General features: G+C 35.8%; 1 protein-coding gene across 2 annotated transcripts in view; it reads left to right on the forward strand.

Annotated features, from left to right (window-relative positions):
• The first annotated feature begins 3,590 nt into the window (after positions 1-3,590).
• Positions 3,591-16,064, forward strand: part of scube1 (signal peptide, CUB domain, EGF-like 1) — a 127,164-nt gene continuing 114,690 nt past the window's right edge. For both annotated transcript variants that reach the window (XM_066705259.1, XM_066705260.1), the window contains exons 1-2: positions 3,591-3,755; positions 8,327-8,449. In XM_066705259.1, the coding sequence (XP_066561356.1) occupies positions 3,668-3,755; positions 8,327-8,449 (211 nt within the window). In that variant the 5' untranslated portion in view covers positions 3,591-3,667. The remainder of the gene's footprint in view (positions 3,756-8,326; positions 8,450-16,064) is intronic.

Here is a 16,064-nt window from a genome sequence, read left to right on the forward strand (position 1 = left end):
CCCCCATCTCCAGAAACCATAGCACTAACCACTACACAGTGCTGCCCATTCAAAAAGTGTTTCATTGCCATGTCACATATGCCCACCCTGAGAATATATTAAAACTTACATTATTTGTTGGTAAAACAAACTAACCTTGCATTTCATCCTAAAAAGCACACAACAAAGCGTACACACCTTAAGAAACAAACAATCTAACAAATGCAACTGTCACATAACCTTTCCTGGAGATATTTAATTTATTTTGTTATAATTGTTCAATTAAGGTGCCCACCTTTCATAGACTGAGCTAAATGCATTTTAAACTCCTCTGGAATGAAACCCAGATCTCAGTTTTCAACCTGTATGTATGATTTGTATGCCAAACCTGTAGCACTGTTGTCTACAATACTTTTTGGTAAAATTTAAACTCAAAGATCCTCATCACTGTATACCAATAAAGCTCTGACACTCTATGAAAAGCTCTATGATAAAAAGGGATGTTCTAATGTTGTTGGAGATTGACTAGAAGCAGTGGTCTCAAACCCTGGTTCCAGAGTTAAAGAGCACCCTAAATAACCAATTTTGAGCAAATAGGTCAGTTATTAATCAATTAAGCGTGACACTCATTTAATTGAGCTGTATAAATGGATAAATGTATTTAAAAATAATGTGATATACTGTAGCAAATAAGTTACCCTAGATAAGGGTGTCTGCTAAGAAATGTTATACAAATAAACCCAAGTCCAGATTTACATTTAATTTCATCAATGCATGATCTTTACAATTAAAAAAATCCCCCAGTTTAAAAATTGACTAGTGTTTTCCCTAGTAATTTCATTAGAAAATTGTTTTAACTTGACCAGATAGAGAGAGAGAGAGAGAGAGAGAGAGAGAGAGGTTACGAAGAAATGGATTTGAACAGAAGCAGCTAAAAAAGGGAAAGCAGGACTTGTATTTGTCAATGAGAGCCTGCTGAAGAAACCATCTTTCAAATAGCAAGGATTCTTTTTTAATAGCTTAAAGGACTATTAAACTGGAAAAATTACCGGTTAGCCAGCTGGAGATGTAAATAGAAATGCACACAGTTCATTGCACATCAATCCAAATGCGGAATGTTTAGACCAACTTCAAAAAACGTTCCTTCGTTTTTGATATCCTGTGGCTGGAAAACACATTGCACGAGAATCCTTTCCCAGTACCTTGAAAGGGAATGTTTTTTTGTTATTCTCTTCTGAGTCCCTTTTTCTTGCAAGGGGGAAGAACTGGGTGTATGATTTCCATGTTTTTCTCCCCAGGGGAGCTCTTTAGTCCTTTTGCTCTTAGTATTTAGAGCTAATGAAGTCCTTTCAAACCCCAAAGCCTCAGTGGAATACATTACTTTTTAAATCTTCTTAGTCACTCAGATCCTTTAAAAGTGTATTCTTTGAGCACATTTTGGCACTGAAGAACCTTGGTGAAGTCTACTTTTTCCAACCTAAATACTTTATTTATTTATATACTGTATTTATTTGAACAGAACTATTTTCTTAACTAAATCACCACTTAATCCACTAGATATTTCACACTACAGGAGAATAAATACTTCTTTCATTATTGACAGATTATGGAAACAGATGGCAAATTCTGTTGCTAAATATGACTGGAATATGCTACCACCCAGAAAGTGATATTCAAATTCATTAAAAAAGCCACTAAAGAGAAAAGTTTTTAACACGGTCAAATCTGTTATAAAACCAATTAAATAATTATCATCCCTCTGGATTTAAAATAGGGTAACATTTTAAGTGATACCTTTTTCCTCTGCTGAAGACTTTTGTTCAACTAATTAAAGTTTATCCCATCTTGTGCAAAAAATTATTATCAGGCAGAATCATGTTTTAGTGGATCTAATTTGATGCCATTATTGAAATTCTTGCAATTCTTGAAAATATGTGAATACATGGTTTGTTTGTTTTCAGATTTGAAAAAAAAATAATCAAAAGTATACTTCATGATCTCTTTGAAGCTGCTATAGTATGTGCCACTAGGTGTCACACTTACTTTGTTTTATGCAGTTTTTCTGCCCCAGAGAAAAGTGAGAAACTGATTTATTGTGCAGTATGTGAGGAGATCTACAAACCACACATTTACTCACTTCATATTGATACTGCGCCACTGGCACAACTGATGAACAGATATCAGTCCTAAACCAAGGGCTCTTTCTTGGTATACTTAGTGCCAGCGAGTGGGTCATCTGGATAAACTTTAAATTCTCCCAGCCCCCTCACCCTGGTAACCACAATCTAATATTACGATTAAGTCTCCAAATGTATGACTGGTCATGACAGTTATGTTTGCTGGTAGACCCCCTTCCTCTGCACAGGGCAACCAAAATGACAATCAGTATTTTTGGCGCTGCTGCCATTTTACGGCCTAGGGTCGACTATGGTTGTTCTGCCGGCTCTGTAACAGTTAGGACAGTAAGATCTATGTTTCAAAGTACTTTTTACTTGAAATACTTTAATTTGTAACAATGCTCCCTATCATTTATGCCTTCATCATCATTCAGCTGGGAAATATAGACTTTTGAGTCTTGGGCAGGGTGTGATCCCTTTACTGTGCTACAGGTTTGGCACCCTTTATCTAGGTGTTTAATTGAATGCATTGCTTTGCTGAGTGAACTGTTAGTAACTTTGTAATTGTATACTTAAATGTGAATGTATGTGAGTCAACTATTTGTAATTATTCCATTAAGAATGGATTAGCCTAGTAGCCTAGTAGTAATTTTTTTTGTTGGCTTATGTGGTTATTTTAATTCAGATTCACGGTGTGTATGCGTGCTCGTACCCGTGCCCTCCGGCTGGGGGCGTAGTGGCCACGCTGAGTTAATGCGCTCTACCCATCTGATTGGGAACCTGGGGGCATTTACATTTCTAAACTTGTTAAATAACATCGTAAGGTCAAGTTGGAAACAAAAATAAATTGTCATACATTTCAAGCAACATTTGTCATGTTCATTGCGCAACCACAATCGTTTCTATAGCTATTTGCATATAAATTAATACATGCTATACGTTTTTAAGTCTAATTTCTATAGCTAAGTAGCCAAAATAGCAAAACGCACGTTTTTTTTTTACCATTCAGACATGTTTCAAAATACATGTTCAATGAGATAATCAGAAACTTAACTGTCAATCCTAAGCACTGCTATAGATTCTTAAAAAAATAAGTTTGCAACTCAAATGTGTTTTAAAATACCGTTATTATTTGTTATAAAACGACACATTTCTAAATTGTAAAGTACATCTTGGTTTCAGGTGCGTTACACATCTGGATTTGTTTCTTTTTACAGGGTAATGGCTAATTTGTTGCAAGTATACCAGTACATCTATAGTTTATCTATAAGAATCAGAGATCGGGTCGATTTCATAACACATTTCACATGTCTTGCATCCCTGAGCTGAAAGAGCCGAGAGACGCGCATTATTGGTTATTGATGAACTCCGGGTGATCAGCTCTCCGGTCCCACCCATTCCTGATCAATGGGCCTGGCTCCCTCTCTTTCCACCGCCCATCTCCTCCTTAAAGGCGGCTCAGCCAATCAGGACGGGCCGCCCGGCTCGTCAGGCTCCAGTGTGTTCTCCCACTGCCCGTCTCTTATCAAAGAAACACAACCCAAAAAACTGCATTCAATCACAGCATTAACATGGGGGCTGCTTGTTTTTCATGGGACTTTTGTTTGTTTTTCGTCCTCATCCACACTTGCGGTGTTACAGGAAACATTGGGCTTGCAGGTAAGATTTTGTTTCCCCCGGTCTGTGCACTCCTTTTCTCTCTTTCATGTAATTTGTCAATTTACATGATAATTCAATATATGTGTATATCTGACTTTTAGAAACTCGAAACATTGTATTTTCTAATGTATAATTAACCAATTAATCAATTAATTATTGTACAGACTTAAAAGGTTATGCAAAACAATTAATTTGAAGGTTGCATTAACTTTTTGGCTGCATACTAAGCACCAGCTGAGACCACAAAAATGGGATAGACACCCTTATTGTCACCTAAGTGGGGAACGACCGTGGAGTTAAAAAGCAACATATATGTAATGTATTTATTATTATTATTATTATTATTATTATTATTATTATTATTATTATTATGATGAGTATGAAAAAAGCAATACTGGCTGTGTTTGTGATTGTGATGTGTATATGTTATTCTTTTTTTTTAATTATTCAAATCTTTAAATGTGTATCATCTTGGTATAGTTTATTTTAAAATGGTGTTTATTTTAATGATGCATGTCTAAATTCTGAGTAGGTCTGCTTTGCTACTTTGTGGTGTGCAATTGATGTATGCAAGCTTTGTATTGTGCACTGTTTGTTTTAGTACTTCTAGAGTAGGAGAGAAAAATAATATTGAGCTTGATCCAGGGTTCCTCGCAGGGTGTAGGAGAAAAAACCTACGTTGGACTTAAATCTCCCGTTTTGGTTCTGAAGTTTTGCAGTCTGGAGGCAGTGTGCAAAAGATCCCAGCTGTCACCCCGCTGGATCTGGGAGAGGGGTGCTAGTTAATGAGTCAAAATATGACCAGGCACTTTTCTTTTCTGCTTGAACGGATCCTGCTGCTGATCTGATAGAGCGCATCTTTAAACGCCTCCCAGTCCCCTGTGGAGGAGCCCGGGGAGGCGCATTGAAGGTCCGCCCTGGTCTCAGAAGGTGTGGGTCAGGCGCCTTTATCGACCACAAACCCCAGTAGTGACCAACATGCATATTTCTTATTGTATAATAGCCCCTCTTTACAAAATAGATAAGTCGATATTAGGAGAATCGTCAAAAGCAGTGTCTATGCTTTATTAGCATTGTTTGCGCAAAATACATTTCTACAAGACGTATACAAATATATATATATATATATATATAAATATATATACACACACACACATACACACATTATTTTACATAACATACATAATCTTTTTATTCAGATTTGCTATTTTCATATGTAACGTGTTTTTAGTTTATAAACCGATGTAGTTTTGGTACAGCATGAATATTAATAATGATTAATTATAATTACTGAATAAGTAATGCAGGATAATGCTGAGATGATGAGCTGTAATTACACTTCAAACATTTCTCAATTCAATAAATGGATAATGAATTTACAGCATCTGAAGTATAAATCTTTTATCATTCCAAATGATGCAGTTATTATATAGTTCATTTCTGTTTGTTATTCTTATGATTTTAAACATAATAATGAAAAGAATACCTAACAGAAATGAACTAGCCTATATAATAACTTACTGTATGGCATTTGTATAGATTATTTAATTGGGTATGAATAGGCTTATAGTGATACTCTCCTGTCTTACATGTCTGTGCATAGTTTTCAAATTGTAGGCCACCATGTATATAGTGGGAAACTGCAGAGCTGCCGGTATTGCTGACAAAATGACAAGGTGTCAACCGAGAATCCCCTCTCCATTTCTGTTTCTATCCCCTACATTTCTTCAGCTGTATTAATATTTGTATTGTATTTTACAGATTAAGAAAACATTTTTGCTGCTCAATCAAAAATATAGTTGTGGTATTTTGTTTTTCATTTCACTGGGAAGGTAGCCCACTCATGTAAAACTAAATTCTGCCAAGATATGTGTGTAATTTCCCGAGTAAGAATCACTTTGTGCCCCTCATCAAAAAATGGAAAGTAAATGTTAAAACAATCTATACGAACTGGACAGAGTGCAGCAGTGCAACCCGAACAGTGTAGTTAGGGCATTATGTAAACACAAGGCTGAAGGGGCTGGTTTTAAGTCTTCTCACAATTTTCAAATAAGCCTGCTTTTTTAACAATTCCATATAAAAATGAGATGCTATCGACAAACTGAGGGCCATATAGTAAGCCGCAGATGTGACTGTCTCTGGTAACAATGACCAAATCAATTAGAAGCCAATTTCCTAGAATAACTGAATTTATATTGACACGGAAGCATCAATCCTTTGTAGCCAGAGGTGTCATGTTTAATGATATTTATTTTGAGGTCTCCCAGGAACATAAGGTCACATGCAAATTCCTTATTAGTTTCTGATACTTTATTTTTTAGTTTAATCTTTTAAACCAAAACAAATTTGCTCTAAAGTATAGGATTTGTAATGCATCTTGTGTCCTTTTTCAGTATCAGTTTTATTAATAGTTTACCACATTATTATTATTATTATTATTATTATTATTATTATTATTATTATTAGTAGTAGTAGTAGTAGTAGTAGTAGTAGTAGTAGTAGTATATTACCATTTTCCATTAAAACAGACTGAATTCTAACCATTCGCTCATAACAGAAGCTTTTACCCTGCCTCCTCTGCTCTCACCCTGTTTCTGGAATATTTCCTAAGTAAAGAAATAAAAATGAAAGGTAATTATGAAAAAATAAAGAAGTAATTCAAGACACATGGCTATTCGTTATGCACAAGCATGGTAAATATGCACATAGGTATTTGGATGTTTTATTTCCTCATGATCAAATGTTTCATTCTGAGGGAAGAAAAAAATCTGAAGTAAATGAGTGTATTCTAGTTATCTCTTCATTTTCTCCATTACTTTATGCAATGTCAAATGGAAAGGGACATATGTTATAAAACATATTAAGTGGTCAAACCATTCTATCATAATGAATGTGAACAATAATCATATTTATCTCTAACACAGTAAAAAAGTGCAGACTGATTTTCTAGTAAACCTGAATGCTGGATTTCTTAATTTTTATTTGGAATGTCAGTCTGGAAATGAATTGTTCATAAAATTCCACATTAAACTGAGATGTATATTTTAGAAATACATTCTCTGTAGTTAAATGTAAAATGCACAATATTACAATATTAAATTATTATAACATGTAATCATTTGATCTCTTACCTGTTTTGTGTGTTGTGAAAAGCATCACAATTCATTAATGTGCTCTATGTTATGGTGGTTTATATTAATAACTTAAATTAAAAAACCTAAACCTACATTTCATTGTTTTGTGTGTTCCAATCATCTCTGTGGCTTCCCTTCTATAGTCAGTAAACTTTATTACTCTAACGACACATTAGTTTGTCTGCAAGCTTATTATGTAATATCGTTAGTGTAACAGAGGTTTCTGCGGTTTATGTAATAGTTTGTCTGAGGTTTCCACACCAGGGTATTTGTGAATTTGCTATACTGCAGGGATCAATGTTTTGGTTTGTATGATGAACTATGGCAACATGGTGATTTTCAGTTTTTCATTTTTTTATCCCAGAATGTTTATAAACTTTGCTTTCTTTTGGTTATTTTACATTCAAGCCTCACAGTTTAGATGTGGATTTCAAGTCTTTGACTAAAGGGTGCTAGTATCTTTCCAGTGTTTTATTTTTAATTTTTGTATTCTTCAACAAAACAGTAGAATGGAATTTTCAGAATTTTTTGATGTGGGTATTCAAAAGTTGGAGATGTAAATAAGACAAAACTGAATGATTTAACATTTAGTGTAGATCTTTCCTTGCATCTATCAAGTGAACGAATTCATTCTGTAAACCAGTTTCTGTAGAATCTGTTTTTGCAACACTGTGCACTGTACATGGTACTATTATTATTTTACTAGCCAAATGGTCAAGTTAATTAAAAAGCTGTGGCACACTTAATCTTAGGCTCCTGTTACAAGCTCTTGTCAGAACTGACTCCTTTTAACAGTTCACTTACTTGTTTTCATGTATTAGAGGTGGTCTGTATTAAAACCACTTTTTCTCGCCTTTACCCACAGTGTGGTATGTATGTAAATTACTCGTAATGTCTCTGTAAGATCATTAAGCAAGCAAGTTATAGCTTTTTCCTGCCCTTGAGGAATAACATTTTTTCCAAAGTCTTGATTCTCTACAAACGCAATGTTGGACATACAGCACCAGGGGTAGTCAAATACATTCCACACAAGTCTGTGGTGCAGACCGTTCTTTAATGATGTGCTTGAATTAATGGTTAATTAACCACACAATTAACAAGCTACCATTGCCAAAAATCTTTCAGTTAACGGCATTGGAAGGTCTGGTGTTTGTCTACCTCTGCACCTTTTGGTTTCCACAGTTTCCTTTTACTGTATTGCACCTTTGATGATGAGCAATGCTAACACTGACACACACAAACACTACAATTTTTTGAGTACTTGCAATAGTTGTATAATATAGTAACAATATAGAGAGATTACTGATGCAACCCTTACAGAAAAATAAAGAAATGTCAGATCTTTGCATTATAATGTACAATTCACATGTACAATCTCAGTGTGGTTTTGTGAGTCCTAACAGTTGTCTCTGTCTCTCGCCTGGTGGTGGTGTTCAGACGCAGATGAATGTGCAGAGGACACGGACGACTGTCACATTGATGCACTTTGTCAAAACACTCCAAAGTCCTTCAAGTGCATCTGCAAGCCAGGCTACAAGGGAGATGGGAAACAATGTGAAGGTAAGCCCTTGACTGGATTGTTTGCCTTTGCTCAAGCTTTTGCAAACAGACAAATTCCTGAAATGATTAATGGCCCGTTTATAGATGCTTAAGTGAGAAAACCTTGGTGTTTATTGGCAAGTGTCTTTTATGTCTTCTAATTATTTTCTTTTATTAAATGAAGATGGAAATGTTTCACTTTATCAGTTTAGATCCTGACTTTTTGATGGGACTCCTCTGTGCCAGAATCACATACCTGCTTGGTAACTGTGCTATGCTTCCTGATAATCTGATAATAGTGATATGGAAACTAAAATCAACTGGTTTTATACATTTATATTCTATTTCAATACTATTAAAATGCTTTTGCAGATGCTGTTATTAAAATAATGCTGAAGAGCAATTGGTTTTCTCACAGACAGATATATAGCATTTTGTTTTAAAACAAATTTGAGGAATGAAGGATTTTGAATATTTGTTTTTTGTAGTAATTGTTTAAGTCTGTCAACTAGATGATTAAGACTAGTCCTGAACTGCTTTGCCTAAAATAAAATTGGGTAATCCAGCACACCCTAAGGTATTTCTGCAAAGGTTTAATGCCTCCATAAACACATTCCTACAATCTTCCATGCATTGTCCACATGTATTCTTACATTGTCTTTAACCATCAGTGTTTCACCAGACAGACCCTAAACACTGAGCTTGAAGCAAACATTTGTGTGTGAATAAATTGAGGTATCCGTTTGGGAGAGGTTAAGACTGTGCATCAATGTGTATTGATCTGTCGTCTGCCAGGCTCAGGTGTGAGGAGGCATTAATGAGGTGAAATGTTCAAATTAAATTCAGAGTGGTGGCGTGGTACGGACTACTTTGTCCATTGCATATTATAAAAGATCACATGCTCAGCTTTGGAAAAATAGATGAATTGATAATTAAAACTGAAATTCATACCTTTGCAGCTTAACTCAGGGAACCAAGTCTGGTTTGGTTTTCCATACTGTTGTGTTGCTTTGTGATGCCAAAAGTTTAATTATATTTATTTATAACACGTGATATTTTGTAGTTGCCTTGGTGAGGGGCACCAGAAAAATAAATAAACAATACTCTTCCTTAATGTCAGATCCTTCCTTCCCTTTTTTCTTTTCATTTGCCCATACAAAGGTATCGACATTTCCTTTTGGAAAGATACATCAAGGGTATACTCATGGACAATACAGCTGTGAATACTTGTTGTTTACCAGCATGTACCAAGACATTTATAATATCAGTTCGGAAACTAGTGTGACAGTGTCTTCAGGACATCAGTTTCTCCGCACCCAAAAAAAACCTTTTACTACAAATGCTTTCAAAGAACCTTTTATTCCCTTTATGAAAAGCATATCAAAATATCCCATAAATCTCCACTATGGTGACCTAAGGATGATATGCAGGCATATGCATATCCATAGGAAAATTCTAGGTCAGTTTCCTTGGCAATTCAGACAGCAGTAAAAGTAGAGTTTGACAGGTGAATCATGCAATGTTTTGTTAGGCTTTCAAAATTAATTCCATTGAGTAATATGGCAAAAAACTGCTTTAAGTCAGCAGTTCGGATCCCCATAGCGATTGTGGTCTCATTCAGTTTCTCGTGCTTTTGCCCTCAGATACAAACTGTGACAGAAAATGTCATCCAGACCATAGTATTTAATTATACAATGGATCTCAAACCTGTCTTCTAAGTAGACAAAAATGTCTGACCCAAAAATTATTCTGCATCATGTCTGTAATGGAAACAATCTGTGGGATATCTTTTGTTCTTAACCACTGTGTAGTCCACACGTCGTATTTAAATGCCTTCATTTGTAATTAAGTTTTACTCGTAGTGCTCATCTGTAACATATTTAATGAGTTTTTACTTCCATTATGTTGTGCTCTTTAGGTTTCCAATTGACCCACTGAAAGCTATCTGTAATGGTTACAAAACTTCGGTTAAAGTATGAGAATAGTTTACATAAATGAGAGAATGTTTCCCAATTTAAATTTTTCTTGGACATTAAGAATTTCAGTGTTTTCTCCTGCTTCATACAATTATGAAATTGTTTGTTTTACATATTGTCAGTCTAGACCCCTAACAATTAGATAAGTGAAGGACAGTCATAGACTTTAGCTGCAGTCAGACCGATTATGGACGGCTTCAACAAATTCAGACAGCTACAAGAACTGTAAATCATCAGGTGTGTTTTTGCAGAACGAAATGTCAATAAACAAACCAAAAGCAAGTTGGCTTCTTTGTTCTGCATTTTCTTCAGTGTGAATATATATACATATTTTTTTTTTTATTGAGTAGTTTTCAGCACTACTTTGATATAAGAGATACTTAGCCCATACTGCACTTAAAAAAAACAAACGCATGAATTTGGACATATATGTGTAATCCCAAAAAGTTCTGAGACACTAAATCAAACCCCGGTGGTAAAAGCGATGGGGTTTCACAGCTACTGGAAGTGTTACTTATAAAATTGGACCAGTATTGATCTTCCCTATAGTTTCTATTAATGTTTTCAGTTGCCATAATGTAAATTGGAATGATTTATCATGAGTCATTTAGCAGACACTTCTCTCAGAAATGTCCTACATCTAGAGAGCCATTTACAATAAGGACTTTGTTCTGAAGGAAGCAGCGTCAGAAAGGTGCTACAGCCATTATTTGGTATGATGGATGAGGATGCTTAGGAAAATGTTGTGCCATTGGTTTGTGCACTTTAGATCCTTAAATTATTCCCTCAAACTCAATTTATTATTCCATGATTATTCCAGATCATTCAATTTCACTGGTCTTGAAATAATGTCAGTGTGTGGCTTGCATTACTGACATAATATTTATTTAAAATTTTAAACCTGAGATTAGGTTTCTCATAGCTCATAGTAGTCCCTCCATCCTTTAAGAAACTCAGAACAGCATTAGTTGAACTGATCAGAATATGGAATCTCTTCAAAAATCTGTGTTCACTTAGTAACCTGGTCAAAGACAGCCCCTCATGATGACATCTATCTTGTAAGACTTCCCTGGGGGCTGTCTCTGCTAGGGGGGGCTATGGGAAAGTAGGATGTTGACTGGCAGTAGCACCAGTATTCGCAATCTAGGTGTGTCGTCTGTGAGGTCTTCGTAAGGGTCTGGTCTTGTGGTGCAAATGCATTCATTATTTCGTAAGTGCTGAATACTGAGAATTTCAACAGCCTGTGAGGGCCTGTGGCAGACCGCCTAAACTAATTTGGTTGATTAAAATGCCCCGGAGCTGTGTGCATGATGGACAAATTGACAATTTGTTTGTTAATCTCCAGAGCTACATAAGAGACGCCACAGCAATCAGCCCGTATTCTGTCGCCGTGTATAGCCACAGTAATAGCACTGTGAATAGACACTTAGAAAGAAAAGGCAAGAAAGGAGACCTTCTGCAAACTGTTTTGTGAAAAAGACACTTTTGAATACAGAGTTCTGATTCTTTAATTAAGTTATTTACATTTCAAGAAGACGAATCGGAAACAAATCTGACGGGTACTTAAAACTCTATAGCTGAATGTATAATAAATGAATAGAGTGCACCTTTTGATCCTAATATAATAATGAATGTAAAAAAAAAAAAAACGCGTATCAAGTCTATAGTTAAGAAAAACAAATCATAATAAAGAAGGGGAATTTAATGTTTGTATTATTTCTATGATGAAACATCTGTCTGAACAGGCAAACACCTCCATCCCTGTGAAAATCTTTCTGCCAGATATTGTGACAGTGCCCGATTTCTGCAAGATCTCCGACCGCTTTTGACAAACGTGATTATCTGTCATGTACAGCATTGAGTCGCAACCATTCCCTGACCTGGTTCTGCGAGACATTTCCGATGATTACTAGGCCATTGTCTGCAGTGCATGTCTGAGGAGCTCAAGAGCCTTCCTCAGTGGTTTGATTGTTCCAGTTTAGCGCTGAAACCACTGATTAACACACTCCCGGTGGGTGGCTCCGCATGGCTCCTGAACGCACCGAGCTTTATTTAGCCCTCTGTAGGAATCCGACTCAAAAAGACAGTGTGCTGCGCAGCAACAGAGATGTTGTCTCAATGGTCCCACAGTTCTCATCAGCGAGCGCCACATACTGATTACTGTTTTAATGCAGTTTAGCAAATTCTGACACACATTTAACTGTATTTATGGGTTTAGTGTTTTTGAAGTAACACTCAAAGCTGAGAAAGTTTGTTTGTTTGTTAACTGGCTCCTGGCCTCCTCCATTTAAAGTTATTCAATCATTTCCATGGATAAACAGTGTTAAAAGTATGAATGTCTTGAACAGATACTCAAACTTTCTAAACATAAAAGTTAACATTTCAATGTCCTACTGTGTTATAAATAACGGCAATATCTTGATTTTAAAGTTCAGTTCTTGATTTTCTTTTGGATCATTTTTTGCAGCTGCAGTGTCAGCCCTGTCTGCAAGTTTCGAGTTAGTTATGAAGTTATAGTGGCTAATGCACACTGTAATATTGCACAGCAGCTTAACTCCCTGTTGCGGTTGGTTCCTGTCACTTAGAATCACTACAGAAAAAAAAAAAAAAAACTGACAAATTGCTCTCCATGGAGGGGGGCAGCCTGTATATAAAAGACACATTAAAATCTTACTGCTCTTGCACAAGGGTGCACTTTTAATTGGGATGCATTGTTTAAGAAGATATTTCATACCTTTCCCCTTTGTAGAGAGATTTCCAGGGCACTGATGGGTGCCAAAAAAAAAAAAAAGGAATGAAAATATATATATATATATATATATATATATATATATATATATATATATCCTGTTTAGAACGGGCAGTTAAACCACAGGGCATACCATTGCGAAAGTCGAAAGAGTATTGTGAGCGAATGTGCGTAATTTGGTTGATTAGACGTTGAGCATAAACATTTCCCGTCAAATTACAAGGGGCAAAGTGTGTTGGAGGTGGCGGTGACTTAGAAGTCGGTTGGGGTATGGCTGTCAGATGTCACCATGGCCTTCAGTAACAGCTCGGGATCAGGAAGTTACTCAGCTTGAGACTAAGTAGGACAAGGCTAGGACTCCGCTCTCCCCAGGTGCGGAGGGTACAGTTTTCTCCTCTTACCTGCCGTGTCAGAAACTTGTTGCCAGTTTGTCCTAATTGCAGCTCAGAAGGTACCAATTAGTGGTGGCTGCTCCAGTTATTTTATCATGATAATTTTTTTAAATGGTACATTTATTATTATTAATTAATTTTATTTATTTATTTATTTATTGGCAGATGCCCTTATCCAGGGCGACCTACAAAATATAAGCGCAATATAAAGTGCAAAAATACAGTGCATTGCATTACAAATTACAATTTACATAATACAGTGCAATTCAAAGCATAAGACATTTTACAAATTCCAATTTACATAAGTGTATACAATATATGAGGTCTTACATCCTGGATTGTAAAAGCAATGCATGCCACTCAGTGGTAACCTATTATGGATATGTTTTTTTTATACTCCCCCTCCCTACAAAAAAGTAATCAACATCACACAAAAAAAAAAAAGCCCAACCACATCCATTCAGAAGACTTTTTTTAAATTTCTCTTCTCTGTAGTTTCAGTATCTGTAATTGGGCCATTGATTAGAGTCACCAGTTTATAAAATGCAACTCGTCTGAGGTTACTAAAATTATAAATATTAAGTAACTTTACTACCTATCGCGCAAGAGATATAGGGACTGATTCAATCAAAACTTTGACCCACTCGCTAATAGAAACTATAAACCTGTACATCATTGCGGTTACATGTATGATTAGAAGAAAGTGGCATCTTACAAAAAAAGCTGCAACTGAGGACAGTTCTGTAGTTTTCTATTAATGGTTGGGTCAAAGTTTTGATTTAATCCCAGACATAATTTTAATAGCTCAATTTGTAAATTTTATTAAAAAAAAAAAAACAAAAAAACAACCATATTTCTTAGGAAGACGCTGTAGATTAAGGTACTGCTTGGAAATAAATAACACCCAATATATCTGTAGTGATAACTGAATAAAATACTTTCCCGGCTTCACTGCACTCCTGTAGGCATATAACATTCATAGGCTGTTCATCTTGAGTATTTATTTCAGCATCTCCTCATAGCAACCGTTTATGACTTGCCCCTGTGAAAAATGTCTTGCGGCGCAGCAGTGAAAGGAATATCCTGAATTAATGAACCAGGCGATTGTGCCCTGCCCCTGTGAATATTGTTTTACTTTGCAAACTTGAACAGATTTGATTAGAGATTAGTTGTAAGACCGCTGACAAATGTTCCAATTAGTACTTCCTCAATACTTGTTTCACACAGGTTTCCCAAGTGGTCAACATATATGACTTGACTGCAATAACAAGTCAAAAGTGCACTATATCTATCATTGCTAATATATAATGAGCAATACAGCCCGATAACTAGTTAACCATTCATTGCCAGGTAAAATATGCAGTTTTTACTATATAAAAACATTTATTTTTCTGTGGATCTGATGAGTGCCTTCAAATGTAGAGGTGCCATGCAGTTACCATAGTCTTCATAATGACAGACTACTTTTTTTTTTATATACATTATTTGTTTTATTAGTTTACTTATCACACCAACGAATACTAATTCCTTCTGTCCTTATTTATTGACCATATGATATCAAACTGCTGTAATTGGGAACCCTGGGGAAAACAATGCAATTTTATTGATGACTTTAATGTCAGGGAATTAATACACAACTGTTAGGAGAACTAGGCCTAAATGTTAAAATGTCTGCGCTTTAATTTGTGTTGTGCTAGTCATTTTCACAAAATGCTGAGATACATTGTTAATTTTGACTTTAATGCTCCGTTAATAACAGATATCCTAATATATCAATCACAGTTTTTTAGAAAGAAAAAATTGCACTACAGTTAAAAAAAGATATAATACGTAAGCAATGTTATAATACCCAAACACACTTATTAATAAGCCTCACCAAAGATTAGACATTTCAGCCAACCAATTCAGTTAATACATTATAAAATACATGCTGTAAAATCAGGGGTCAAACATACAGTTTACATGGAGAAGACACCTGGGGATTCACAAAATGGCTAAAGTTTTTTTTTTTTGTATACCTGTATTATAATAGTCTTGTGTTTTGCGTTTACACAAAGAAGGAGAGTGAGATTGAAGTTCTGATGTGTATGTATGTTTTGGTTATTTGTGTGTACCGATGAGTGGTAAATGCAGTGGAGTATTACACCACCTTCCCCTCTCTAGAAGTGGATATATTTGTGTTTTAACCAGTCTTCTCAAAATCAGGGAACCAGTATTTGCTGTACAAAACTCCTATTTATAGGAAGCAGTATATAAACCAGGCTGGATATGGTTGTGGCAAGTGAGACTGTTTGTTTAATGCGCTGCTCTCGCCCCGTGACCCCTCACCCTTCCCTGCTCCTCATTTTTCACGGAGGTGCTATCCCACCACTGCTCCCACGAGGACTCTTTGCCGTGGCTTATTTGTCCTCCTGAATTAGAAGGCCGGCCTTTTGCCAGAGCCTTCAAATACCTTCACTATGGTGTTAGGCTCCGTGTGTGAGTGGCGGTGTTTCTCCCCTGCAGTCAAGCTTCTCATG

The sequence above is a fragment of the Amia ocellicauda genome, chromosome 5 (assembly GCF_036373705.1).
Source record: "Amia ocellicauda isolate fAmiCal2 chromosome 5, fAmiCal2.hap1, whole genome shotgun sequence".
Taxonomy (NCBI): Eukaryota; Metazoa; Chordata; class Actinopteri; order Amiiformes; family Amiidae; genus Amia; species Amia ocellicauda.